Below are 27,355 nucleotides of genomic sequence, written 5' to 3'. Positions count from 1 at the left end.
CTTTTCTTCCATCATGAGGCGGATGGTAAAACACTGGCCACTGTTTCCATGGCAACTCAGCGATTGCAACCTCTGCCCACAACATCTGAGAAGATCAGGGAGGATGTTTGAAATCAGGTTTCCAGACCTGGCGGGAAGATTTCCTCGTTTGAATGTGCAAAGACGGCAAACTGAAGGTGACCTTGACGCAGTTGGGGAGCAAAGCTGAAGGTTCAGACGCAGAGTTGAGGATGAGTGAAGGCTGGAGTTGTGTCTAGTGTTACAGCCGTGATTTACAGGCAGTGACTCATTCTTCCAGTTGCTCGATCCAGAAGGTTCCCCTGGAGTCCATCCTGGGTCGGCAGATCCTCTTCACAGCAGCCAGGTGTGTTTTATGGGCTAACACAGCCCCGGCCAATCAGGAGTTTCTCGCCCCACACATTTAATCAGTCTGAAATTCTTATTCAGGTCTCGTGCATCACCCTTCACTATTAGAACATGAAGATGGAGGAGTTGCCACCAGCTCATGGTTGCCTTGCTGTCCCAGCTATGCAGGGTAGGAGGTCCTGGACAGACCTGTCCATCGTAGAGCAGGTGAGACTTGACTCTCAGACGTGGCTTTAAACCCGGTTTGAGTCTTGGGTTCGGCTCAGTAGGAGGTTCCCTTCTATGAATGGTGGCATTTTTGCCCCCCATGAATATGCAGCTATTCCCGTGGACCTCTCCTCCATGCACTCTGTTTCCAGCATGTGTTTCCATGGAGATGCGGTTTGTTCGGCCGCCCCTGCAGCATGTGTCATTGACTTCAATTAGCACACGCGGCAGTCTTTCTAAGCACATACTGGCACAGAGAGTCTTGTCGGCAGAGATCCGGGAGCACGGCAGAGGGGTCGTGATGTCACGGCACTGTTGGAGGTGGTTCGAACAGAGATGTCGTTCCACCCGTCTAGGGGTGGTCAGATGAAAGCCGTTTCTCCAGCGTTTCCTGGGTCTGTCCTGGGGTCTCCTCTCAGAGTCACCTCCCCTGTCCCATCAAAAACTCTTTTAGGTGACTATCCACAGGTCATGACCCCAGGTGAGAGTGGGAGCCTTGTCTTTTGGCTCAGCTCTGTCTTCCTCACATCTTCTTCTGAGATTCCCAAGCCAGAGAACACAAGTTTCCTGTGCAGTCTCTATGAAAGCCTTCTCCACTGCTCCAGCGTCTGTTCTTACTTGGAAATCTTTAAAGGGCAGTTTCTCACCGCTGCTCTCTTCCTAATCACACCAACTTCTCCCAGACTCCCCGAAAACCCGGCTGACGGAGTGCGGAGCTGGCCCTATAATGTGACCTTGACTCTCCGCTCTCATTACAAAGCGGCTCCCCGGCTGCATCCGTAATTACCGGGACCAGGTGCATCACTCAGCCGCGTCGTCATGCAGTTTGAGATTTAATTTAGAGATGCGGCCCGGGATATTAACCCGGCTAATTACGGCGACGAGCGTGGACCGCGGGGCGAGCGAAAACTCACAATGACTTTGACTTTTATACAGAGGGGAGCACAGGCCTCCAAATTGAGCTCTTGTGAGGAAATGGTGTGTCATCGGCAGGAATAATGTTTGTTTTGGTCCCTTTTTTCCCCCCCGGACTCAATCGACTGGAAGGCAGCAGAAGTCCAAATGACTTTAGCGACGGAACCACACCAGAGCAGACCGAATAGAAGTCAAATGTATGTCTGCCATTATGCCCGCTGTTTTGTCTAGGAGTACTGTGACGTGAGGACACAAATACAGCCAGATCCATCCTCTTAAACAAAACTGAGCGCTCTGTTGTGGCAGAGAACCACGGGATGATGATGGAGGCTATGGTTCAGAGTGAGTTGCCTGAGGCTGGGGGGAGTCCCCGGGGCAGGCCCAGAACTGCTGAAGTGAAGAAACGTGAGTTTAACTGGACTAAATCTTGGTTAGTTGTGTAGTTGTACCTTGGTACTCGACACCTGACCCAGGTCCTGCTGAATCACACTGAAGTCATAATGATGCTGTAAACCCACAGTCGTGACGAGTGTCGGACCATCGATACTAAAGACCATTCTGTGGTCGCCGCACCGATTTTCCTATGTACTGTATGTTCCTAAGTATTTAAGTACGCCTGAGGCTCTTTTTTCTTCTCGGGGAACAGAGAAGTGTGACGGCAAGGGTGTGATCTTTTATTCATCTCTTCGTCCTCCGCTTCTCGCTTCTCGCCTCCGCGCCGGGGAGCAAGGCATCTGACAGGCTTTTCCCAAAACCACCAGCTGGAGTGACAACACGAGGAGCCGAAGGTGTGTGTGTGCGTGCGTGTGCGTGCGCGCGTGCACGTGCGTGTGTGTGTGTGTGTTCGAGGGCTGTCACATGGTGCTGACGGCAGTGCAGCCTTCGGACCTCGGCAGATGGTTCGGACAAGACGGATCAGGAGCTCGGCCGCCGACAGGATTTCGCGTCGTCCTTTTGCTTCGTCCTCCTTCTCTCTCACACGTGTGACTGACCCACTCTGTTCCACAACTCATCGTGCTGTTACCTCCGGACACTTTGCTTTCCTCCCACAGTATCCGGGTGTGTGAATGGTTGTAACCCCCCTCCATCATGTCCCCCACATGCCACTATATTCCAGTATTATATTATATTATATTGCTGTTAAAAATATTTCAGAATATGTTTTCTCCATATGATGCTTTTAACATTCCATATTTCTAGCACTATTTGTGCAATATATGTGTTTTATGACTTTTATCACTTTTAACATCATTTTTTAATTATTATTATATTTATTATTGTTATTGTATTTTTTTTTACAATATTTTCATATTTTTTTCTACAACTTAACATTGTGTATTTTATTTTGGGTTTTTTTGCATCTTTTTACATAAAAATGTAAGATTTTTTTCCAGATTTTTTTGTAATATTGAAATCATTTGGTATTTTTTCGTTTCATTTCCACATCAATATGTTTCATATTCCAATATCCAGTCTGTGCATGATTTCACAGTTTCTTCATGCTATATTTGGCTTGTGTAATCCATACAACAGACCCCGACTGGCCGGATCACGGTGGAGTGGTTGCAGTAGAGCTACTTCAGATCATCTCAACATCCGTCGTCTCGCAGGCTGAGGTCATGTGACCGAACCTGGAGGGCAGGCCGAGGCTGCTGAAGCAGGTCGACGCAGCTCAGGCCCGAACTCCACATTTCTCCACTTGAGCCTCCAACTTCCTCCCAGCGTCACCTGCCTGTCACAGCAATCATGGCTGCCGCAGATATTTCTGTCCGAGTTGCCATGGCGATGTGATTGAGGGCCAGTCGGTTCTTTGATTGCCACAGTCTGCTACATAATTTTGACTTTGTCATCAGCAACTATTTTTAACTCCTCCAGCTCCATGGCTGGAGAACCAGGCGGCAACTGCTGTCCTGGCTTCAGCTGCCGGATCCCGCTGGCCTCGTGTTTCCAGATGAAAGCAGAAAAGACGACACCATTGAAGTGGCTGCCAAGAGAAACAAGCAGCGTGTCTTCACAACAAAACCTTCAAGTGCCGCGTCAGCAGTCCTGCAGGAATGATGATGATGATGATGATGATGAAGAAGAACTCAGAGACTCCTGTACCTGCGCTCGCTGCTCTCAGGTCAGTGTCTCTGGGTGTGATGTGCTGTGAGGGCACAGTGCAGCCCTGAGGTCACGTCGGCTGCTGCCTCCACCCCAAAAACTGACTTGTCAGATGAAAAAATTCGACCAAATTTGGGGGGAAAAGGTCAGTGGCCCTGGAGAAGGAAGTCAGATGAGTACATGTCTGGCACTGAAGGAGTGCTCCAGCTGGAACCCACTCCTGGTCTTGTGACCTCCAGTGAGCAGCCGAGTTCCTCTCCTGTGTGGTGTGCATCTGAAATAGAAACATCCCAGCGTGCGCCCAACATGGGTTCCTTCGCCTGATGTTAAACTTTAATGGGGCTGCGGGTGAGAGAGGTGTCGCAGCAGTAGTGGCACTCTCCACCGAACACGTGTTGACCTGCGTTCATCGCTAGTGGAAGCGCCTCTGCAAGGTGCCAGTGCTTACGGTCCTGTCACAGGCTTCCTGTGATGAGAGATGATATCAGAAATAGGAAAGTCATTACTCTGTGTTTAACCTTCGCTCAGGCCATTTTTATTCATCTGAAAATGTTTTTTTTTTTTTACTTTTTATTTACTTGCAAGGACACAGTTGGACATATTTTTCGTTCTATTTTTTCCATTTTTTTTTCAACTTGTTTTATTTATATGTATGTATATTTTATTTATTTATTATTATTATTTTTAGTTTTTTATTTTTATTTTATTTTTTATTTGTCTGTTTTCATCTCAGACTCTTGATATTCAGAGGTGTCTAGACACGTTACTACTTTTTTTTTCCTGAAAAGTCTTTGTACTTTTACTTGAGTGTATCCCCCTGAAAGTTTTGGACTTGTACTCAGATACATTCAGCCTCACTCTTAATCTAGGACAAACTCTGGCTCATCGCTACACGAACCTCGTATGATGCTTCAGGTTTGAGGATTCCTGCCGAGGATTCTGAGGTTTCTCTGACTCTGATTTCTTCCCACCACCCATGGCATACCGAGGGTCATAGGTGATGTGGTCCCATGTTTCCCCCCATTAAGTTCAAGAGTCCCCTTGAATTCATGTGCTCCCTAAGTAAAGAGTGTCGGTCACACTGGCAGCAGGACCTGGTTCAGGATGAGGGAGCGACGACGTGATCTTTGGCCTCGAGTGTTGTGTGAAGAGTTCTGCTCTGTGAGGTCTGAGTCCCAGGACCCTGCAGCTGCGTCCCTCCCCCCCGGTCCTGCAGCTGGGGTTCACGCACCTCTCAATTAGCGGCTCAATGACAATAACTTGTGTGTCGGAGCGTGAGTCAGCTGCACGGCGATTCCTGCGAGAAGAAGTGAGCAGGTTCCACTTCACAAGCTTTTGAGTACTTCCAGAACCGCCGTGGTTCCGTGTGTGTTTTGGAGTTGGAGAGCATTCCTGCTGCAAGATGGATGTCCCAGGCTGCTGATCAAAGTTGGAGGGCTGATTATGACCAGTGAGCCATGACATCATGGTGCAGAGGGAGGATGGAAACATTATGACCATCTGTAACCCAATTCCCAAGCTCTCGACTAATGTTGTCGTGGTATCAGCGCAGGTACCCGCTAGCATGACGAGCTAAACTAGCTTTAAGAAAAAAAGAAAAAGTGAGTTGAACTCAAAAACAAGGGGCTAAAATTAGCTCTGAATCATGTGAGTTATTTAAACTAGCTTGATTTTTATATTGATATTTGTTTGGTATGGTAGCACCACTGTCTTCAGGCTAATGCTAGCAAGCTTCGCAACTGTCGGCGTAATAAACCACATTGAAGTGGCTTCACTTTCCTTTAAAATACTGTCAACCAGTCCAGTGGAATCTGCTCTCCTCAGAACGCTCCATGTTAGCCAGGAGCTAATGTCTGTTGAGTGTGGGTGTCTCCACTTCAGTTCTTGGCAGATGTGCTTGACTTCAGTAGCTTCTGCAGTCTCTCCCCTGCTGAGATTTCCTCTTCAGTGTTTGTCATTCTCTCCCACTCTCGCGACGTGTGTCACCCATTAAAGAACATTTTGTCGAGCTGCTTTTCTCCACGTCTGACAACCCGCCATTAACTACGGCTCGGCACCGGCACTGGTCAGAGCGTAGCACAAGAGCAGACGTTTGTTCCGCTTACACCTCGGCCTCTTCTTTTGAGTTTTGAAGTTTTTTTTAGACTTGATATTACTATAATTTTTGTGGGTTTTTTCATCAATTTCCAGCTTTTATTGTCTTGTCATCTGTTCAAAGTTGCTGTTCGGTATTGTCACCTTTTTTCTATCTTGGTCTCGGAAAATTCTGAGACCTTCTTAAGGTTTCCCGGTGTCTTTTGCATTATTATTATTATTATTATTATTATTACTATTATTTCAATTTCATCTCTTTTGCTCTAAATTACATTTGTGAATTTTTTAATTATATTATGTTTTTGTTACATATTCGTTTTTTTTTATATAATTTTATATAGCACCAGTTATTGTTTTATGCTTTCACGTTTTTAGTTCTTTTGGATGTTTTTTTTTTTTTTTGCTTTACCTCTTTTACTTGATTTTAAAATGATTATTGTTGTTGTTAATTTAAATTACTCATCTACTTTCAGGCATCTCATAAATTTGGGATACTCGCTGGCTGAAATGTGAAGGATCTGAAGCGTTGAAGATCCAAGCTGGTTGTGAAGCAGAGAAGTTGTTTCTTGGCTCTTCGATCTCTCAGTGGGAGTCAGATCTGTGGGCAGTGAATAAAGGAGGAGCGAGGACTTGGACCTGACCCCCCACAGCGTCCTCTGAGGGTGAGGCGGGTGAGTAAACCAGGGGCTGCGGAGCCGAGAGCGGGGGACGACTGGAGTGCTCTTTCTTCAGATACGCTCATCGATGCTGTGCCTGTGATCGCATGGTCCACTGAACCTCAACGTTTTAGTGACCTCATGCGTGATGATGTCATCGCATAACCTCACCTCATGTTGCAGAGTTGTTTATGGCTCCACTTTTTTTCACGTGCGTGTGTTGCTGTACCCGCCCCTCCAAGTCGTAAACAAAGGTGGAGCAGAGGATCACTCCGATGTCGCCGTTGATCGATTCCCTTCAGGCCAGTCCTGTTCCAGGAACGAGACGCGCGTCACCCGCCGTCCTCCAATCGCTGCCACTCATGTGCCATCTGAAGGCCCCTCCCCCTCCTTCCTCTGATCTCCCAGAACATCCAAGACGTTCATGGTTTAATACTTTTTATGCCTCATTGATTTATTGCTAACCCATCAGAAGGGCCCGGCAGGGTGATCAATCACGTCCGTGTCGTGCTGCACTCCACACACTCGCCTGCGTGTCTCTGTGCTCCCAACTGTCTCCCAGGAATTACAGTCGCTCTGATGGGATTCGGTCTGTCGGTGGTGACGGGTGATGTTCAAGAGCCTTAATCAGAGACTCGCTGTGGTGTGGAGCCGAGATGGAAACGCGGAATATATTGGTCACATTACAAGCATCCGAGAACTGAATGGCATGGAAAAACTCTAAAGGAACTGAGGGATATGTGACGTTCCTTTGCCAGAGTGAGAGAAGTGAGTCAGGCACATGTGGCTCAGCTCTCCGTCGTGGTTCTTCTCCACCTCTTCCCCGTCTTTTTGATCTCAAGAAGAGAAGGTGCTGATCCACATCCTTGTTGCTCTGGAGCCAAAGGCACCTGCAGCTCTTCTTCGTTTCACAAAGTCAACAAACGTTGTTTCAATCAACACAATGAAAGTCTTGTTTCAGGCACGGTCAGCTGGGAGGAGGGCGAGGAGTCGACCCAGGTGGAGGGGTTCCATCTCTGAGCTGGTGGATGTTGCCCGGGAGAAGGGCATTTGGTGTGGCCTTCTGAAGCTGCTGCCCCGCGACCCGGCAACAGATAAGCTGAGATAAGAATGGGTGGATGGATGGATGGTACAAATCAGATAAAATGGAGTTCCTGGTTCAAGGTCGACTGAAGGACGTCGTCCTCGGGTCCGGGACCTCAGGCTCTGCAGCAGCATAAACTCAAAGATGAAACTGGAAATTCTGGCTCCTAAACCTTCCAGCTCTGCTCAAAGGCGAAGACAGTCGAGCGTGTGAAGACAAACAATGTACCTGCTCTCTTTTTAAGCACTTTAAATAAGTGACACTTGGCCTCTGGTGTCAGCGAGTCTCAAGATCAGCCGCTGAGCTTATGAACTAGTGTCATGTCCGTTTGCTCTGGCCTCCTGGCCCCGGGCAGCTGTCTGTGGTGCTGAAACTGGTCCAGTCCAGATCAACCTGAAATCAGTTGCAGCGGAAAGAGAGCTGCGTCTTCTCGAAGCACAATTGAGATGAAGAGTGATGAATAGCAAAAGGCTTCACTGCTCCTCTGACCCAGTGTGCAGCAGCAGGGTGGTTTCTCCTGGAAGTGAAAACAAACTGACACTCTTGAACTCCCATGTTTGGGCTGTTCTCAGGCGTCTCTTCTTCTCTGGCTTCTTACACCTCCACAAACCTTTGGAGGTGTGTTACCCTGTTTCAAAGTGGCGTCTTGGTGTCGCTACCCTGTGACACCACAGAGTTGCCTCGCTCACTGAACTTGGACTTAGCTGTGGCCGAACGAAGCGCCCCAGATGTGCCCTCCTCACTCGTCACCCAACGTTTAGAGACTCTAAGTAGAACGATGCTCTCTGGACGTTTGACTTGAAGGAGGTTTCTGGGCCTCTTTACGCCCACTTCTGCCCCCACAACCTGAGTGAAAGAAGAGGCACATCTGGATGGATGCATCGCTCGTCTCATGCATCACACCGTCATTACAATTCTGTGTGTGATGTGAGTCACAGTCGCCGCCGGCCCACCGGACCTGGTGCCTCCTGGAGAGTCTGTGAGCTGTTACCTTCCCATGCTGGTGTCAGCTGCAGATGGTGACTCAGACTTTCAGGGATCATAACTCGCCTGAGAGAGTTGGACTCACTGGAGGGTCAAGATCTGGACCTTCTGTCTCCTGAGCCACGACTTTATCCTCCATCTCTGAGGTAAATAACTTGAATTTAAATGACTGGAGTGGTGTTCTCCAACCCTTAGCTGCTGATGTGAGATGTTTGAGTGATGACTCATCTCCAGGGACGTTAGCGAGAGCGGGATCTTCCTCCCAGGGAAGTCTAGTTCCACTGCTCTATTTTTACTGTGTTGTTGGTGCAACTGTAGTGCAGCAGTTCATTTGGGTCCCTGATCCACATTTCACTGAGCACATTTCGCTGATGCTGGTTTGGTATTTCAGCAGGTCTTTTATGGGTCAAGACTGAAACTTGGGTCTTACCAAACACGCGGCTTGATTAGCCTGGGAAGTCGAGCAAAGTGGTGCTGTTGTTCATCTTCGCTCATCTGACCTAGTCACCTGGCGGGTCCTCTTTCTGTTGTCTCACGACCCCTGGGAGGTCCCAAACCCCAGTTTGGGAACAGATCTTGGTTTGGACTCTTGTTCTTCCATTTTCATTTACGTTCATATCGATGTGTTCAAAAATAGCTTCAATGACGGACGGATGGATGGACGGACGGACGGACGCATGGCGGGATAAACACTAAATCTTCTCTCGGCGTCTCTCCGCTCGCCCACCGTCTTAGCCAGGCTAAATTGTTGTACCACTTAAATGATGTTCAAATCCCAAAGGCGCCCCCTCACTCTCACCACCTCACACTCCTCCCCCCTCCCTCCCCTCCCACAGCGCGGTGCCGCTGCAGCAGACGCGTCGTGCCGCAGCAGCAGAAAACACACGGCACCTGTCGTCTCTACCCGGAGCGAGATCTCCAGAATCCCGCGCTGCTTGGAAGGAATCTCCGGACATGAACCAAGATCAACCGCGACCTTCGGGACCGTGACGAGCGATGGCTTCCAGTGCGGACAGTCGTGCACATTACGCGTCGGTAAGTTGCCTCCACATGTTCTTCCTCCGCGGTCACTGCATGAAGACGGGCTTGATTCGGCGCTTCGCTCCGTCCTGAGGAGCGCTGCTGATGGATTCCTCCGCTGCCGAGCAAGGTCACCCACCGCGCTCCTGAGTGGAGCCTGTGCACGGCGGCGCCTTCTCTGCATGCGCGAGGAGAGCAGAGCCTGTTTCCACTCCGCTCTCATCGCTCCCGACCAGGTCTCCACTTTCACGGAGGCTGAGGGAGAAGCTCCGTGGCCTGCGAGACTCTCAACGCGCGGAGCGGAGCTGGGTGCGAGTGAGTCGCTGTTGATCTGCGGTCAACTTTACACGGCTTTGCGAGATGAATCATCCAGGGTGGCGCCCGATCTCCGACTGGTGCTCAGCCCCTGACAGTGATTGGCAGCTCCCGCCGAGACACATATGCTAATCGTAGTTCCCGGGAGAGCGCGTGCCACTCCAGACATCACTGTCTCCTGAGGCTCAGGATGCCGAGGTGTTCCTGGGCCAGAGTGCAGGTTTCTGCAACAGAGACTTCAGACCTGGTCTGCCCCCATGACGGGTCCAGTGAAGCCCACTGCTCTGGAGACAGGAAACTAGCTAGCAACCCAAACTCAGCTCAGGAGAACCCAGGCCAGAGCAGCGTTGTTCTCCTTGAACTGGTGACTTTGTGTCTTCTGTCCCTTTACCTCTCCCTTTCAGTCGCCCATTCCTGCCCTTAAGTTTATGCTCCACTCTCTGCTTTCACACTTGTTCCTCCATCGTCCTCACGTCTCATCTCCTCTCCTCCCCTTTTGTGTTTCACTCCTCTCCCTCTTTTCTGAGGAGCCTGTGAGCCTGTCGCCACAGCAAGTGTTCAGAATTTTCTAAAATCCTAGAACTCTGACATCAGAGGGTTAGAAATGTTTTCACAGCTGACTAGAGCTTTTCTCACCAACAAATGTGTCGGCTTGTTTTGAAATCTACAGTAAGTGACTCCAACATGAACATGGTTCTTTAACGTCGCTAACCCGTAGCACATGGAAAAGCACATGGAAAAGCATAGCAAGTTCATGCTCTCTGGTGTGTAGAGCATTTTTAAAAACAGAAAAAATGGTGATTTTATAGCCAATAATGTTGCACAGTTGCTTGAACAGAAGAGAAGTTCCTCAGTTCCTCCCTGAAGAAATAGCTATATTATTAATGACAACTGCAATTACCATTTATTTTTGAAGGCAAAAATGGAGCTCAGAAACACGGTGGTCCTTTCAGAGCAATGATTTAATAATAGCTGGTGGGAACTGATGTGTCTCAACACTCAGATGCCAGAATAGTTAGAATCAAATACACCAACAAAGATGTTTGTAAAGTCTGATGGAGGCTTTCACTTTTTCTGTGTTGACGCTGACTCGCCGTAGCAGAGGACTGAATGATGCAAGAAACAAAAGTACTGTCTAACAAGGATGTGAGACTTCTGACACCTGTCTTTAACTTGTTGACTCTCAGAACTTTACATTAAGCATGCTAATGATCGCTCAAGTTTTCGCGAGCAGCGCCACACAGCCCCAAGCTGACTTCGCTTAGCGTCAGCGCTAGCTTCACTTCGGGCTAACTCACCATTAGCATACCTTAAAACATGACGGCCAGAGGTGTTTTGTGTGTTTGACAGATGTAAAGTCTTTATGATGTTTCATTACAAGCGTTACGACTTTGTCAGAAAAGTGGCAGCACCACCTGTTCCCTTGTAGTTTGGCGGTTAGCGCCTAGTTAGCGGACTTGTGTCGGAGGCTTGTGCATCTGGGTGCTTGTGCTGTTTCCTGCAGCAGCTCCTAACACTGCAGCCATGTGACCCTGAACACCCAGGACTGGTGGAGTCTAACCTCATTTACTGGCCCAAAACATGGCCGCTGATTACGCTGCTAATTGATCCTGTATCTGCGTCCTCTGATTTCCTCCCACACGTATCGCCTCTGGCTGGCAAAGAGAGGCTTCAGATGTAATTGGTGATGAAGGCGTGTGTGTGCAGACCAAACTGCTGTTGAGTTGCTGTGATTCACTTGTGCTTTGAGGAAGCCATGTCGATGAGTAAGACGTCGGGAGGGGGAATTGTTTTAATGTCTGACCACAGGCACAAGCTTTGGAACACTCTAGCGCTCTTCGACTGTCGCGCCGCCGGGAAGCAATTCTGCAGTTTCCCTTCAAACTTTTCTTCTAAATGCTGCTGAAGTTGCATTTGTCCTGCGGTGACTCACCGGTTCTTTGTTATCGTACGACCTCATGAGGCTGTTGATGCAACTGAACAACTGTTCTCCAATAGATATTAACTTGAATTCATTCATTTCAATTTGAACGTTTCCAGTGAATTGTGAGTAAACAGCAGTTTCCATTAGGATCTGATCACAGATCACAGCGCTCAGCTGCCCTAACCCTAACAGAGGTACACAAAATTCAGCGCAGTATTTTTATTATTTTTTAAAATATCCTGTTTTAAATCCATTTTTATTCAGTTGATTTTCAAGTCTTAAAACTCTAAATCACAATACTCCAATTGCAGGTCCAGTGAGGGTGTGATCATGAACTTTTCAGTGTATATTTACTCTACTTTTTTACATAAAAGAAGGGAAGGAACAAGCAGAAGAGAGTGATTTCTTCGCTCACTTTGTCTGTCGATACAGTTTGGTCATGTAATCAGCTCAGTCACTCGCCCTCCCACCCTGCCTGCACTCTCCTCATCACCTCCCTTCATCTCAGCACCTCCACTCCTCATCCTCACTCTTCCTCCTGCCTCGCTCTTCTGCCTCGCTTCTCCTGACATCCATCCTTTCCTGCGTGTTTCACCTGCTAGAGATTCAGTTCGCTGTTTCTTTTAACGGTTCATTTTTTAGTTTTTCCATGATAGAAACGTGTGTTTATATATTCACTCGAATTTCAAGTGAACTTTCAGTTGAATCTGTTGACCTCAACATCAGGAGTGACCAGCCATTTTTAATCCTCATCTTTCCATCTCATTCAGTCTCCTTCCTTGTGGATGTTTTGCTGATGACATCACGCTGTATAATGTGGTGCAGCTGGAGCTGGTGACTAGGTGATTAATCTGGATCCATTTGTTATAACCAGTGAAAGTGAATCTCCAAAAGTCCCAGCCTTAGTTCAGACACTACTTTCTTTGACTAAATTAATTCTGAACCTCATATTTGGTCCCATCCGGGTGTTGACTTGAGGCCCTGTCTTGTGTTCCAGAGCTGCTGAGCCAGAGAGCAGAACCTTCCCAGCAGCAGCCTGAAGAAACGCACCGCAGGTTCAGGGTGGGAGAGCCGGACACCATGAGAGGCTTCCTGCTGTCTGCGCTGCTTCTGCTGCCCCTGGTGAGTCTCCGACACACTGCTGGTCCTCAGAAATGAGCTCATCCGTCCTGCAGATGCTGGACCAGCGCACAGGCTGGCTCCACTTCCATCTGCTCTGACTCACTTTATTAGCAGCCTCATTGAAATAAAAGCCGAATGAAGGATGTGTGGGTGGAATTATAGTTCCACTCTGAAGCTCAGCGGCTGTTTTCCATGGCAGCATTGTGCTTTTCTTCTGCTCCTGTTGCTGCAGTCCAGTGGTGGAGGGACGTGATGTCCTCAGAGGATCATTACGGCTTCTGTTGAATAGGAGATGAGGAAAAGGGTTTAAAAAAATACACATGATCAGAATTTTAGTGTTCTTCAAAGAGGTTTTCCCCCTTTCCTAAAATGTGTGCAAAAATAAATATTAATAAATAATATATTAAAATTATATAAATAAAAATATCATTATATTATGTATATTATGTATATTATATATAATATTATGTATATCATTAAATAATTATTTAAATGTCGGAAAAATGCTGCAATAATATGTGTAGTTTTTTAAATGTATTTAAAGTCAATTTATGAGACCAATAAATCAGCCCTAAATGACCTTTTTTTTCTTCAGGAATTTTAGAGAAAAAAAAAATGTGGCAAATTAAATATAAAATGTGTGTATGTTTACACAATATACTTAAAAAAATATATTTATTCATCTTTTTTCATGAAGATTTTTCTTTCATTTAGTAGATATATGTTTACTTGAAAAATGCATTTAAAAAAACTTGGAATCAAATAAATAAGCAAACTACCCGTGCCTTCCTTTGCTCAATGATGGTTTAAAATTCATTCTTATAATAAAGCAAAGCTGGATTTGGCCCCTGAAGCAGCAGTTCGACATGTGACCTGGAGAATTTCAGTAATCAAGAGTTGAAAACATCTTCCCTCCATCAGTGCAGCAGAGGCCACTGAAGTCACTTCATGCGGCCCCAGATATATATAAATGGATGTCGGTCCGACAACACAGTGCAGGCTTCACGCTGACCTTCTGGATCCGATGTGGCTCAGGCGTCTGCTGTGATGTGCTCATTGTGTGTCAGATAGGTTTGCGCCGTCAAATGAAGTTTTATTATCTGAGCTGGGTGCGTCTGCAGAACCGGCTGCCATATCTGGCCCTGAAAAAAAACACAGCCCTGGGGAAGAGCCGGCTGCTGCGGCTGGGAAATGGAAGCTTTATCTTGATAGACATCTGTTTTTGGAGCGGGAGAGGAGTCGCTTAAACGCCACTGGAGGGGTGCGACGGTGGAGCGGAGGACGAGCGCAGGGTTCCACTTCCAAAACGATCCCGTACGATTCCGTATTCTTAGGGGGGCGGGTGGCAGTGTGGTTGCAGTCTTCTAAATCTGCTCTCACTGAGCCGCAGAATCTCCTCTACATCACTGAGACTTAATCTATTAGATCTGCTCTGGTTTACAGCGGCGTGATGTCATCGCTGCGAGGGCTTTGCTCAGCAAGAAGAACAGACTCCGCCACCAATCGATGGGGTTACGGTCACTTGGTTCATGGGACGACAGGTGTAGTTGATAGGAAGAATGAAGTGGGGGACAGTTTGGATGGTCCTGGCAGGGTGAAAAGGCCAAAGGTCACCCCTACTTATTGACAGCTTCACTCCTCAGCTTCACTCCTCAGCTTCAGCCCCATGAAGCCCAAAGTTCCCCGTGACTTTGTTTAGATGGTGGATCATTTACTGGCTGTGGGGCCACAATGAAGGTGGGAAGTCTTCAGAGTGGCCCATGTTTGTGTCTTGTCCGGACCGACCCACTCGAAGGCTCGAGCCACCCTGCGATTAGTGCTGTGTATATTTGCCTCATCTCATCTGGTTGCGCAGTTTTGCCCTCAGTGTTGCCCCTTCAGTGGTTCACTCTCCGCCTGCAGCCCCGTCCATAGCTCTTCGGATCTGGGGCGGCCTTTTCTGTGCACTCAGCGGCTCAAATTTGGCCCCCGGGCCTGCAGTTTGACCCCTGATGTAGCAGCTTAGTTCCCTGTTGTCAGGAGCGCTGGCATCATCACTCGTATGTTCAGTTCACTCCCAGCTGACCTTGTCACGTGATCTCATGTTTCATTTTCACATCTGAAAAAACGTATCTGGGACGTTTTCTCTGTTCTGCTGAGGAGACTCCAATTATCTCTTGCTTCGGAGACGCTTTGTCTTCAGCGTCGCTGCCTCCCGAATGGCGACCTGCTGCTAAGCAACATGGTTGCTGGCCGCCACTATTAAAGACGGCTCTGTCTAACAATGCCAGCTTGTTATCAAAGCCCCGTCAGGCCGACATGCAGGAGGTGAGACCTGCATGCTGCCACTCGTTCAGCCCCACTCAAGTGTCCATCTGGACTGGACTCACCAGAGAAGCACATGATGTTTCCAGTCATTCCTGCAGTCTTGTGCGTTCGGGCCGGCGAGGCAGGTCCTCAGCCCGTGGATCTTATCGTAGCAGCAGGAGCTAAATTGAATTCATATTGGAGGGCAGAGAGTGATGAGTCAGCCGCGGCTCAGAGGGCTGCGACGTGTTACTCCGAACATCTCACTGTGAGAATGAAAGGAGCAGGGAAGCTCAGATCGGCGAGGAGAAGCTCTCGTGTGAGCCATTTAAGCACATAAGATGCCTGACTTAGCCCAGGAATTGTGCCGTAGAGTGGGTATTAAGTGTCCTTTCATTGTGACGATGGGGTTTAATAAAGGAGTGTCTGCTGCTGTATGTGGCGTCTCCACCGTCGTGCTGTGTTGCTACAGGACGTGGCTCAAGTCCAACTCCAACTTCGCAGGACATTTTTTTATTCCAAATACAGTCGTCCCTACATTGTGACAGTTATTGCCCTATATTTATGTTTATATAATTCGTCTCCTGACTGCAATGAGCTCAATCGGACAGCAGGTGTCAGTAGCGCCTGTCACACACAGGAGACGTGAAGAAGAACCCTTTAAAGTGCTGGAAACCTTTAAAACGCTGGGAGATCCACAGTTTCTCTCTGTAGTTACTCGGCAGACGATTTATTTCTGTGATACGTGATGTAGGCCGTGGTTTTTTTTTAAGTTAAAATGTCCGGTTTCAAACACAGCTGGTCACATGACCGGCAGTAATGTGGGACTTCTGAATCTTCGTAAAGCCAACGGAACCTGAAGAACGCCCCCAGAAAAAGTTGCTATGGAGTGACATTACTATTAAACCAGAACGTATGATTGGAATACAGTTTGAGTGTTTATTTAGTGCATTACCGTAATTTCCGGACTATAAGCCGCTACTTTTTTCTCGCGGTCTGAACCCTGCGGCTTATAAAACGATGCGGCTAATATATTGATTTTTACAGGGATATTCCAATCAATCGGCCACTGATTATGAAAGGCTGAACTCGTTGTGATCTGTGAATGCCGACCACTGCCTGTCATTGCTGGTCACAAAATCCGATCACATGTGACAGCAGCCGTTCTGATGAATGTCAAGTTTGCATCCTGCAGCACATGCACGTTAAAGGGCGTCAACGCCACGAATTCAATACGATATTTAAAACACCAGCACTTGACGGAGCACAGAGAGTTTTCTGGTGCTCATGAAAGTGAAACTGCAGGAACCAGCGGTCACTCGCGACACTCGCCGGTCTGAACGTGACGTTCAGAACGCGAAGCATATTGCCCGAGAAATAATCATTAATTTCACCGCGCCAGATGAGCAGCCTTTCTCAGGTGTCGTTTTAAGACGGAATCAACCGGGACCGAATCCGCTGCAGTCTTGTGTGTGTCAGATGCAGCGTTCGCGGTGAATCTGAAACTTTTGCAACCGTCCAGAGTGAGAACTTTCAGGAGGTTGAAGACACCGCGCTGCTTCAGTTGAGTGCTCTCCCTGTCTCTCGGAGCATCCCGAGTTTTTAGAGTCTAATGAGCATGCTCTTTGCTGGCAAAAATATTGAGCTTCGTCACATCAAACCGATGACATCACGGGCGTTTTATTTACCTTTAAAGCGCTCAAATTGCGCTGTTTTCGCCCGCGTGTCCGCAGCTCTGCTGACAGAGACGATCTACTGGAGGGTGAAAACAGCGCTTTCTGAACACTTTAAATGTAAATAAGATGTGAGGAGTTCATGACTGGAGTTCAGAACATTGGCAAGATTGTTTCATGAGTCAGTCTCGACACTGGACCCCGTTTTCAAAACTAGTACTAGAGGATCGCCAGAAGTGATCCTCATGCATTTTCTGTGGCGCAGACAGCAACGGTGCACCCGCGGCTTATAGAGCGGTGCGGCTTATGTATGAACAAAATCCATTTTCCTTCTTAGATTTGGTGGGTGCGGCTAATATTCCGGTGCGCTCTGTAGTCCGGAAAATACGGTAATTCTGATCTGTAATGTACTATTAGTGAGATACTTCACTGAATTACATCTTAATCAAATATTGTTGATGTAATAATGAGATATTTCATCGTGGTGTAGTTCCTGAGTGTCATGCAAAACCAGTGTGTTAAAGTTGACTGACAGGTCGTACATTTGTTACTCCTTGTAGTTGAAATGAGTCAACAGTATCTGCTAACGTTAAATGCATGGCTCTATATGTATTATTTTTTTTCTTTTGCTGTTCCAGCGCACCTATAGGAGACACCTAATGTCCAAGGTCAAGCGTGAGATTAACCTTGTGGTAATGTGTTCTCTGGTCTATCTTCATTCACTGAACTTGCCTTGACTCATCTCAGCTGACGTGCAGGTTGCCACGGCAACAGCCGAGCTTCTACCCTGCCTTCATATTGTGAATCAGCATTCTGTTTTTTACCTCTCAGTAATGAAATAATGTTTGATTTTTAAGGCAGTCGGAGATGAAATATCAACAAGAGCAGTTCCTCTAGTTGGAGTGTGGTGGAGACAAGTCTGCTTTCTGTTGTCAGGTGGCGTCAGAATCGGAGCACTGCATCATCAAGCGTGAGCACGAGAAGTGCATGGAGAGAATCGCGTCGCACAACCCCAGTGAAGACGAACTGAGTGAGTGAGGCTCCTGTGACTTCTGTGGTGCCAGAACATTTGATCATCCCACGCTGGGGAGAAATGTCCCGCTCAACACGCCGTTTGCATCTGAGGCTGGTTTGAAGGCCTGGAGACGGCGGACGGCGACCTCACCGTGAGGCTGCAGATCCACCGAGCCCTGTCTGCTGCGAGAGCACACCAGTGCTGGGTTTCTGCTGACAGCACATCAGCATTTTCTGATGTGCAGGAACAGAAAATAGAATATAAGCTGCTAGTGACGCCTTCACCGTCGTCCTACAGATGAGACAAGTCGGATCATCGATGGATGAACAACAGATATATTGACATTAAAATACACAGCCTCATGTTTCATAGAAAAGATTCGTAGTTTTCCCTCTGGAAAAGTGGAAGGTCTTGGCTGAGTATGGACAGACTGGATGTAGTGAGTGCTCAGACGTCCACTGGAGGTTCAGTGTGTGTCCAGTGTGAGATGCAGCCGGTGATGCAGACGAGTGCTTTATTAAGGCGGATACCCCGGTCGCTCAGTGCGGCTCATTTGGCTCAGATTTGCCCTTTAAGAGGTAATTGGCTTTGTGTCCGGCTCACCAGACAGAACCAAAACAGATTAAAGAGCCTTGCAGAATGGAGAAAGGTCTGCGAACAAACACACATGGAGCACGCGGGTGCAGACGCAACATGATATAACCGCCCGTCCATGAAACGGCGGCGGCGCCGGACACTGCAGCCACTCACACGTGGAGCCTCATCTATGTGGCAGTGAATTAGGGAAGCTCCGATGGGGATTCTGGCTGCCGACCACATGGATTGACTATGAGTTTGTCATCAAAATGATGCGACCTTCTGTGAACATGACGTGACGAAGTGAACCATTAAATCACTTTAATTCAGACACGTTTTTATATTCGTCTTCAAGGAGGAACATAATTAGAAAAACCTTGCATGTGAGACGTCACAGTTTGGTGAATCTCTAGGGACTTTTTGCTGTGTATGTGATATATTTACATACTGGCTGTTTGTAGCGGGACTCAGAGACAGAGAGCACTGCATTGACAACAAAGTTTCCACTCCGGACGTTTTCAGAAGTTTCAGACTCCGGTGGCTAACTAACGCTGCACCTGACTGACTGACAGTCGGGTGTAGCTAAATGCTAGCTGCGCTAACAGCCTGAGCCTGGAAAACTCTCCATCAAGTGCTCGCTTCCCTGCACAGCATTTTCCTGTGCATGTGCTGCAGGATGCAAACTTTACATGACAGACTGAAAGAAGCTCCACAGCAGACATTCTGCTGAAGGGTTGGAGGAGCAGACACGTCACAACCAGCGGGGCTTCATCAGAGCGCCGGGTGTCACACGTGATCTGTTGTTGTGATCGGCATCCACCGATCACGCTGATATCATGCGGGGCGTCCCTATCGTGGATGTGATGTCAGCCTGATGTGGGAGTTCATTAGTTTTTGCTTCTGAAAGCACGTCACTGCGAGTCAGTTGAGAGCGAGACTTTAGAAGGAGACATGTCCTGACTGAAGACCCCTCCGTCTGCAGCCTGTCCGTGGATGTGGGACAACCTCACCTGCTGGCAGGCGGCCAGCCTGGGCGAAGTGGTGGTGGTGAACTGCCCCGAGCTCTTCCATGACTTCATGGGCCCTGAGGACGGTGAGACTCGCTCACTCACTGCTCTGACCCAAGCTCTATTGGATCACTGCTCATTCTGCTTTCAGAGATGGGGAAAGTGAGTCGCAACTGCACGGAAGACGGCTGGTCGGAGCCCTTCCCTCATTACGTGGACGTCTGCCTGTTCTACGACAACGCCACCAATCCGGTACGACCCGTCCGCCAGCCCAAGTCCTGCTGGTCTCTGACACTAACGCTCTGTCTCTGACTCCAGGACACCTACTACGCTTCTGTCAAGGCTCTGTACACGGTGGGCTACAGCACCTCACTGGTCTCTCTCACCACGGCCATGGGCATTCTCTGCAGGTTCAGGTGAGTCAGGAGGTCTTTAGCTTCATCACTGTTGAAGGACTGGTCTAGTGGTGATGAACACGCCTATTTAACCTCAAATGTCGAACACTGTCTGTTTGTGTTTGTTTATTTAAAGTCTGATATGCAAATCTCAAATGGATTTCTGAACCTGTGTGTGAAAGGCTAGTATGGGAGAATTAGCTTCGATCTGAGACGGTCCCACGCCTCACTCTGCCTGATCTGTGTTCTAGAATCAATGGATGAGCATGTTGTGTCGTTTTGAAAAATTTGATTTGCATATCAGCCATTTAAAGACTGGACTTGAATTGTGTGTTCTTATCAAAGTGGTTACCATTCGGGTGTGTTTCACTCACATGAGCCTATTTCCAGTCTTGCACCTCCAGTCATGTGACCAGACATTTCGTCTTTATTTAACACAACACGCAACATAACTACTCCAGTTGGCGGATGTTTTGAAGGTGATTTTGTGAGCAGAGCTTTTCCTTACTTCTTATCGGAGCTCTGTAACGCTGCTGCCACCTGCTGCCCGTTTGACGTCATTGCACGCGGATCGTCATGAGCAGATTACAAATGTTGAGGGTTTATTATACTGGGAGAAACAAATCAGTGTGGATGGAAAACGGGATGTTTTTGGATTGAAATATCTTAAATATATTAGGCAAGATTTCGCATGACATTTGATGTCACAGGTTGGAGTTTGGGGTCTGCACTCAGTTAAAAGGTGTGGATCAACTCTGACAGTCTTAAACGCATGTTTAGATTTACAGACGCAGAAATCTATGACGCTTTTGGGAGATGGGCGACGATCATTGGAGTGGAGCAGCGTTTTTCAACCTTACTGTCAGGTGTGCCGTGAGAGAGTGTCAGGTGTGGTGCGGGAAAATGATCCAGTTTCACCTCATGTGTCCGGAGACAGAGGCGGGCGATATGATGCCATGAAATCATGACAGTTAGAAGGTGTGACATGACAGTTAGAGCAACCAAGGTGAGGAGATGATCACATGGATTGGCTGCCATTCTTTCTCTCCACTCTACTGTTGCTCACATGCGCAACTTCCAGCTGTTTTTAAAGCTGATGCGCCTCTAACTGGACCACACACTTTCACCACAGAACCATGGAGGGAGGCAGGGAGGGATCCTTGTGGGAGCCGCGACCAGGCCAAAGACTGTCTGCAGTGCAGAGCTAACAGAGCTAACGGCTAACATGACCTGTCTCACTTCCACACTTTACTGATGCTCATGGACTGTCAACGTTTGCTGTGTGGTTTAGAGGTTGGCGAGAAACTAAATGCACAACACAAAATAAATGTGCTCCAAAATGTGAAGAGAGGAAGAATCATTGTTTTTATGAAGCAAGTTCAGGCAAAGAAGCTAAGGATTTGTCTGGAAACTCCAAACTACAATAACATCATGCAGAAGAGAAGTGATAAAATCCAGTTATTTAAATTATGTTAATAAATAAATAAATCATCATTTGAAATACATTTTCTGCAATTTGTTTCTGCAGACAGCCTGGCAAAATAACATGCGTGTCAGTAGCTACAGTTTTTCACAAATGAATAGGGATTTTCTATAAGACTTTAAGCACAAGTGCTTTGGCCCAGGTTCCTCTGGTGGTGAGCCTGGGGTTTCTTCAATGAACCAAGGGTGGCGTGGCGAGAAAAAAGGTTGGAAAACACTAGAGTGGAGGATCTCAATAAAGGTGGAGAAGATCATGATCATGGAGTCTGGATCAGCCCTGGGGTCAGGGGTCGATCCTCTGACAGGGTTCAGTGCTGCAGTGTAACATGGAGTCATGTGGTCCTTTCCTTCTCCAGGAAGCTCCACTGCACCAGGAACTTCATCCACATGAACCTGTTTGTGTCGTTCATGCTACGAGCCATCTCCGTCTTCATCAAGGACGGCGTGCTGTACGCGCAGGAGGACAGCGACCACTGCTTCGTGCAAACGGTCAGTGGCTTCACCTGGTGAGGTACAGATGAGGGTTCACCGCCCATGTTTGAGGGTCCTCTGTGAGAACCATGTTCTGGGGTCAGTTAGGTGGAGAAACGTGTCTGCTCCCGCCCAGGATGGTGGGATCTGACGGAGCCTGGTAGCAGACGGCTGGCAGCAGCACGTTCCTGTTTGATATCCACCTCTGAAGGAACTTCAATCGCATGTAAATTGACTCCAGAAAAGCCTGGTATGAGAAGAGAAATGCTGCTGATTACTCATTCAGAACAAGCTCGGAGGCTCAGTGGATAAATAAGCCTCATCAGAAACACTCATGTCTTCGGCGCCACTTGCTTTAGTTTGTTTGTCATCTGTGTTTTCGGTCCACCGTGTGTGACCCGTCCTCCTCTGAGGTCCCGCGTGTGCTCAGCCACCACAGCATCATGGACGCGGAGTGTCCCCTCTGCAGGTGGCGTGCAAGGCGGTGATGGTTTTCTTCCATTACTGCGTCATGTCCAACTACTTCTGGCTCTTCATCGAAGGCCTCTACCTCTTCACCCTGCTGGTGGAAACCTTCTTCCCTGAGAGACGCTACTTCTACTGGTACACCGTCGTAGGATGGGGTGAGTGTCGGGGTCAGAGGTCAGAGCCTGGCGGCTGCAGTGTTTCACGGGACTGGTGTTGCCGTCCGAACAGGAACCCCCACCATTTGTGTGACGGTCTGGGCCGTTCTGAGACTCCACTTCTACGACACCGGGTAGGTCCCAACACATCTGCATCTGACTGGACTTGGATTTACATGTTTTGTATCGCATTAAATGATGAATTGAAACTCAGACTGTGGAAGCTGTAGCTCCTATCAGCCATCACCTCTGAGATGACCTCACTGGTTGGTTCTTGTTCTCTCAGGTGCTGGGATACGAATGAGAACACCGCCCTCTGGTGGGTGATCAAGGGACCAGTCGTGGCCTCCATTATGGTATAAAAGAAATCTGGGACTCATGTGTGACTCTTGGATTCAGCCGAGTTATGGTGTTTTTGCGTGTCTCCCTAGGTCAACTTTGTCCTCTTCATCGGAATCATCATCATCCTGGTCCAGAAGCTCCAGTCTCCGGATATTGGCGGGAATGAGTCCAGCATTTACCTGTGAGTCTGTCCTCGTTTCCCAGCTGAGCTGCTTGGTGTGTGGTGGGGAGGAGTCTGTGGACGGAAGTGTGAGTCTTCAGCTCCCAGTGTGAGTCTCAGTCACATGACCCCTTGGTGTGAACGCTGCCACTGCCTCAGGAATCCTGTTCGATGCTCACATATCGACGGTTCCAGTATCCTGCGCTGGCAACCTGAGAACTGAAGGCAGCTCACTGTTATGGATGCATAACAGTTCCAGTCTGAATAGTGATTTGTAATCATGTCACTCATAATGAGTTTAGAGGCAACAGGATGTAGATGTGGAATCGAAACTCATGAAGCGGAAGTTTCTCATTGGCTACAAAGTTTTGAACATCAGGTGTCACCAGTGAGGCCTCTGAAAAAATGGCGCACAGCACAAACATGATTAAAAACACACTGGTTAAAAAAATATAAAATAATTTTTTTTAGATTAGTTTGCATCTTATTCGGTGACCTTGAAGCGTACGTTGAAATACAGCAGCAGCAGCAAAGGAATATTCAATGATAAAGATGTAAATGAAAATCACGGCGGTCAGCTGTGTGAAAACAAGGCGCGGCTCCAGTGGCTCCGTCTGTCGCTCAGACCTGTGCGTGTGAAGCGGTGTGCGCCTGTGTGTCCCTGTCCCTGAAGTCTTCTGTTGTGTGACTGTGTTGTCTCTGTGCCGTGTAGCAGCTGTGCTCAGAAATGCTTCAGTGAGCCCACACAGGCTGTTCAGCATTCGTGCAGGATGTCAGAGTTATCCACCATCACACTGTAAGTGTGTCTATGTGTGTGTGTGTCCCTCATACACCTGTGTGTTGCACCGTTCGCTCAGAGGAGACACGTCCACAGGCTGACCCACACACACACCCATGTACACACACACAGCACGCGGTCCAGGATTGTTAGTCACACACCAGTGAGAGCTGGTCGCAATGTTTTTTCCAATCTGTGCACAAATAATTCCATATACTGGACCATGAGTCACACACTGACTCTTTAGCTCCTGTTGACATTGTGCCTGTGTGTGTTTTTGTGTTTGTTTTCGTGCTCTTTGTGTTTTCCATCCCGTGTCTTGGTTCATCCTCAGTCAGTGTCCGTCCTTCACTGGTGACCACAGTCCAGTGCGGACGTTTTCGCAGACTGTCCTGTGTTCAGTGTCCTCCTCGTCATCCAGAGTGGTTTGATTCAAGGCAGCGTGAAGTGGCTCCTGCATTCACTCGTGTGTGTGTGTGTGTGTGTGCGCGCGCAGGCGTCTGGCTCGCTCCACGCTCCTGCTCATCCCTCTCTTTGGAATCCACTACACGGTGTTTGCCTTCTCCCCAGAGGAAGTCAGCAAGAGGGAGCGGCTGGTGTTCGAGCTGGGCCTCGGCTCCTTCCAGGTACGTGTCCGACCCCTGACTTCTGTGATACATGCTGAGCCGGCAAGTGTTGCAGGAAAGCTGCCGCGTCAGCCATGTTTAGTAAAGTCTTTTGAGGTCCTGAGCCTTACTGACCCTCACTCACGACGCTCCTGAGAGGAACCCAACCTCTCTGTAACCTCAGGCTGTGCTCTCTCCTCAGGGCTTTGTGGTCGCGGTGCTGTACTGTTTCCTCAACGGAGAGGTAAGACGTTTCTGACAGGATGCACTCGCTTCATCTGCAGCATTTACAGAAGGGAAGGAGGACACAGATGCAGGATGGACTCCTGAATGAATTAGCTGGCCTTGCAGTACCGCTCAGTGCCAGAAGATGTCGCCATTTTCCATCCAATCTGTTTGGTTTTTCCCTCCCAAATATATCAGAGAAGTAACATTACTGATGAGAGGAGGAGGGGGGAAGGTTATGGGGAAGATGATGAGGCGGGTGAGGAGGCTGAGGACGGAGAGGATGAAGATGATGAAGTGAATGTGAAATCTCAAAACAAATATTTGCTCTGGTTGTTTGTGTTGTGTTTATGACTGAATATTGAGTCGGACTGAATATACTGTTATATGTGCAGTTATGAGGCAGAGCTGGAGGTAGCAGAGATGAAGATGCTGAGCTTCTCTCTGGGAGTGAAAGCAGGATGATGATAGGATCAGAGGGACAGCACATGTGCTCAGGTGTTGAGGAGACCAAGTCAGAGAGGCTAGATGGAGATGGTTTGGACGTGTACAGAGGAGAGAGAGAGAGCCAGTACATTGGTAGATGAAGATGTTGGAACTGCCAGGCAGAAGGTGGAGAGGAAGGCTCAAAGAGGAGATTGATGGAGGTGGTGAAGGAGGACATGAGGTGTGTAGAAGGGGAAGCAGGGGACAGGGTGAGATGGAGGAGGGAGAAGCCGGAAGAGAAAGATGTGCAGTCACGAGGTTCACCACTTGGTGTCGCTGTTTCCCGCTGATAGCGACTCTTATGTCATGGAAAAGTGTGAGGAAGAATGTTCTTTGAGACTGAACTGGACATGTGAGCAGGACGCGGCCGCTGGAGGTGCAGCAGGTGTTCACAGAGCCACGCTCCTCCTGCAGGTCCAGTCGGAGATCAAGAGGAAGTGGCGCAGCTGGACGGTGAACCGCTACTTTGCCGTGGACCTGAAGCAGCAGCGGCATCCGTCGCTGGCCAGCAGCGGCGTGAACGGAGGGACGCAGCTGTCCATCCTCAGCAAGAGCAGCTCTCAGATCCGCGTGTCCAGCCCCCTGGCGGAGAACGCCAACATCAGCCTGCCCACCTGAGCGCCGGCCCCGCCCACCTTCCTCACGCCCGCCTCCTCCAGACCAGTCACAACCAAAGTGTTTCGCCGTCCAAGACGCGCATCGACTTGAGCCTGAAATTCCAACGCTTCTCTCTGGTGGTGAGGTCACAGGCGGCGGCGCTCAGAGGGATGACGTCACCCCTCAGCTTGTACAAACGCCATCACTCCTGTTTGTCTTTTCTACGACCAGCCGTGAGTACAGAGTATGTCAAGTATTACACTCCGTGTACATAGCTAACTTTTGATGTCAAACTGTTTGTCGTCGTTTTTAACTCGTGGTGAAGAACTTCTTGAAACTGGAGCCCACATCTGTAGACTTTCATACGTGTGTGTGTGTGTGGACGGCGCCAGCAGGCTCGTGCCGCGGTCACCTGAGCGGACGCCGCGTGGCGCCGCCCTCAGGTCGCCGCTGCCACGTGCCATTTTGATACAGCTTGGTGCCATATTTCTGCCATATTGGGACTCAGACCTCCACCTTCCCCCTAAAAAAACGTGCCAAATTCATTGTCCAGTGGTGAAATGATGACGGAGCCATGCTTTCTGTGGCGTCCTGAAGTGCCTGAGTGGTCACAGATGGTCCGAGTTTACGCTGTGAAAGTTGCTTTTGGCTTTAACCTGACAGCTCTCGACAATCGCGACGCCTGCTTTCTGTTCCCCTCGTGACCAGTCAGGTGGAAGGAGTCGGTCATGAGCTCAGCAGATGTTTATTTTTCTACTGTCTCGCCATCTGGATGGATTTAACGAATGTAAAAGCGGTGTTTTCGGTGTAAAAAGGGATCCGTTTTCCATCAATATCGCGACGCTTTGCTGGATTGTCTGACGCGGCTGTGTCGTGTGACCTTCAGTATCGGATTAGGTTTGTGTTCAGAGACCCTTCTTCGGTCAGTCGGGGGAATGTACTCCTGGAGTAGAGCGGGCGTTTACATAGAATCGGGATTTCATGCCTTTGAAATCACGTCTTTACCTCTGTGTTTTTGTTCTGGGATCATCACGTGACCTGTTGTGTGGATGATGGAATATCCTGTCTTTAAGTGGAAACAGAGTTTTATAGTCGCTCCATATTGAAAACAGTATTCTTGTATATTTTTGGACAATTTCAGCCATTCTCTTTGTGACGTGTTTTTCATGACATTAAAGTGCAATCCACCATTTTATTTTGTTTGAACCTCACACTTTGTTTGAAAGTGCATAGTTCAGTGCCATTTTTAAGTGTTCAGCTGTGTAAAAGTTGTTTTCTTCATGATGTCATGTGGTGTGAGCTAGCGGCTAACATGAGCTAGCTAGCTTAGTTTAGCACAAGCTTCAAAACACAGATGAAGGACGATTGAAAGGAAGGAAACCAACTTCACTGACGCTGATATTTGTTTTTAGCGAGTGCTAAGCTAACTAGCGGCTTCCTGAGCTGTGGGCTGACGCTAACTCTACCTGCGCTGGAAGTGAACTGTGCCGTCGCGTGTTGGCCGCCATCTCTGGTGCCTGGTGAGGTGAATGGGTCTTCTGAATGTACTGTTGTCGCTCGGCTGCTCGTCCGTCGCTGCCTGCTAACGTTCCCGTACTAGCTATGTCAAACCGTCTCAAGAGTGTTTTGGGCGCGACCTCTCCGTGGTCATGTTTGTGTGTCTGTTCATGGAAATATAGTCGGTGTGAAACAGATTATCTACCAAGCTCCTGCGCCGCCGTTCTACCTGTGACCGTGTTTGTCATGTGACGTTGTGGTGTCCAACATTCATGTCCCTGATTGTGTAACTTCTACTGCAAAATAAATGTTGTACTTCTGACGCCATGGAGCTCTTCTTCTTTTTA

General features: G+C 48.4%; 1 protein-coding gene across 1 annotated transcript; it reads left to right on the top strand.

The window, feature by feature from the left end:
• Nucleotides 1–247: 247 nt before the first annotated feature.
• Nucleotides 248–27,330, top strand: LOC128769011 (pituitary adenylate cyclase-activating polypeptide type I receptor-like). The gene is made up of 16 exons (XM_053882229.1): nt 248–364; nt 448–3,610; nt 6,159–9,444; nt 12,666–12,790; nt 17,686–17,779; nt 19,323–19,433; nt 19,499–19,599; nt 19,666–19,763; nt 21,581–21,713; nt 22,165–22,318; nt 22,392–22,452; nt 22,605–22,674; nt 22,750–22,841; nt 24,095–24,224; nt 24,406–24,447; nt 25,329–27,330. Exons 3-16 carry the CDS (start codon nt 9,171–9,173, stop codon nt 25,530–25,532), a joined length of 1,689 nt encoding a protein of 562 aa, XP_053738204.1. The 5' UTR covers nt 248–364; nt 448–3,610; nt 6,159–9,170; the 3' UTR covers nt 25,533–27,330.
• Nucleotides 27,331–27,355: the final 25 nt, after the last annotated feature.

This window comes from Synchiropus splendidus, chromosome 13 (assembly GCF_027744825.2).
Source record: "Synchiropus splendidus isolate RoL2022-P1 chromosome 13, RoL_Sspl_1.0, whole genome shotgun sequence".
Lineage (NCBI taxonomy): Eukaryota > Metazoa > Chordata > Actinopteri > Syngnathiformes > Callionymidae > Synchiropus > Synchiropus splendidus.
The sequence above is the reverse complement of the archived record's forward strand: the minus strand, read 5'-3'. Positions and strand labels throughout refer to the sequence as shown.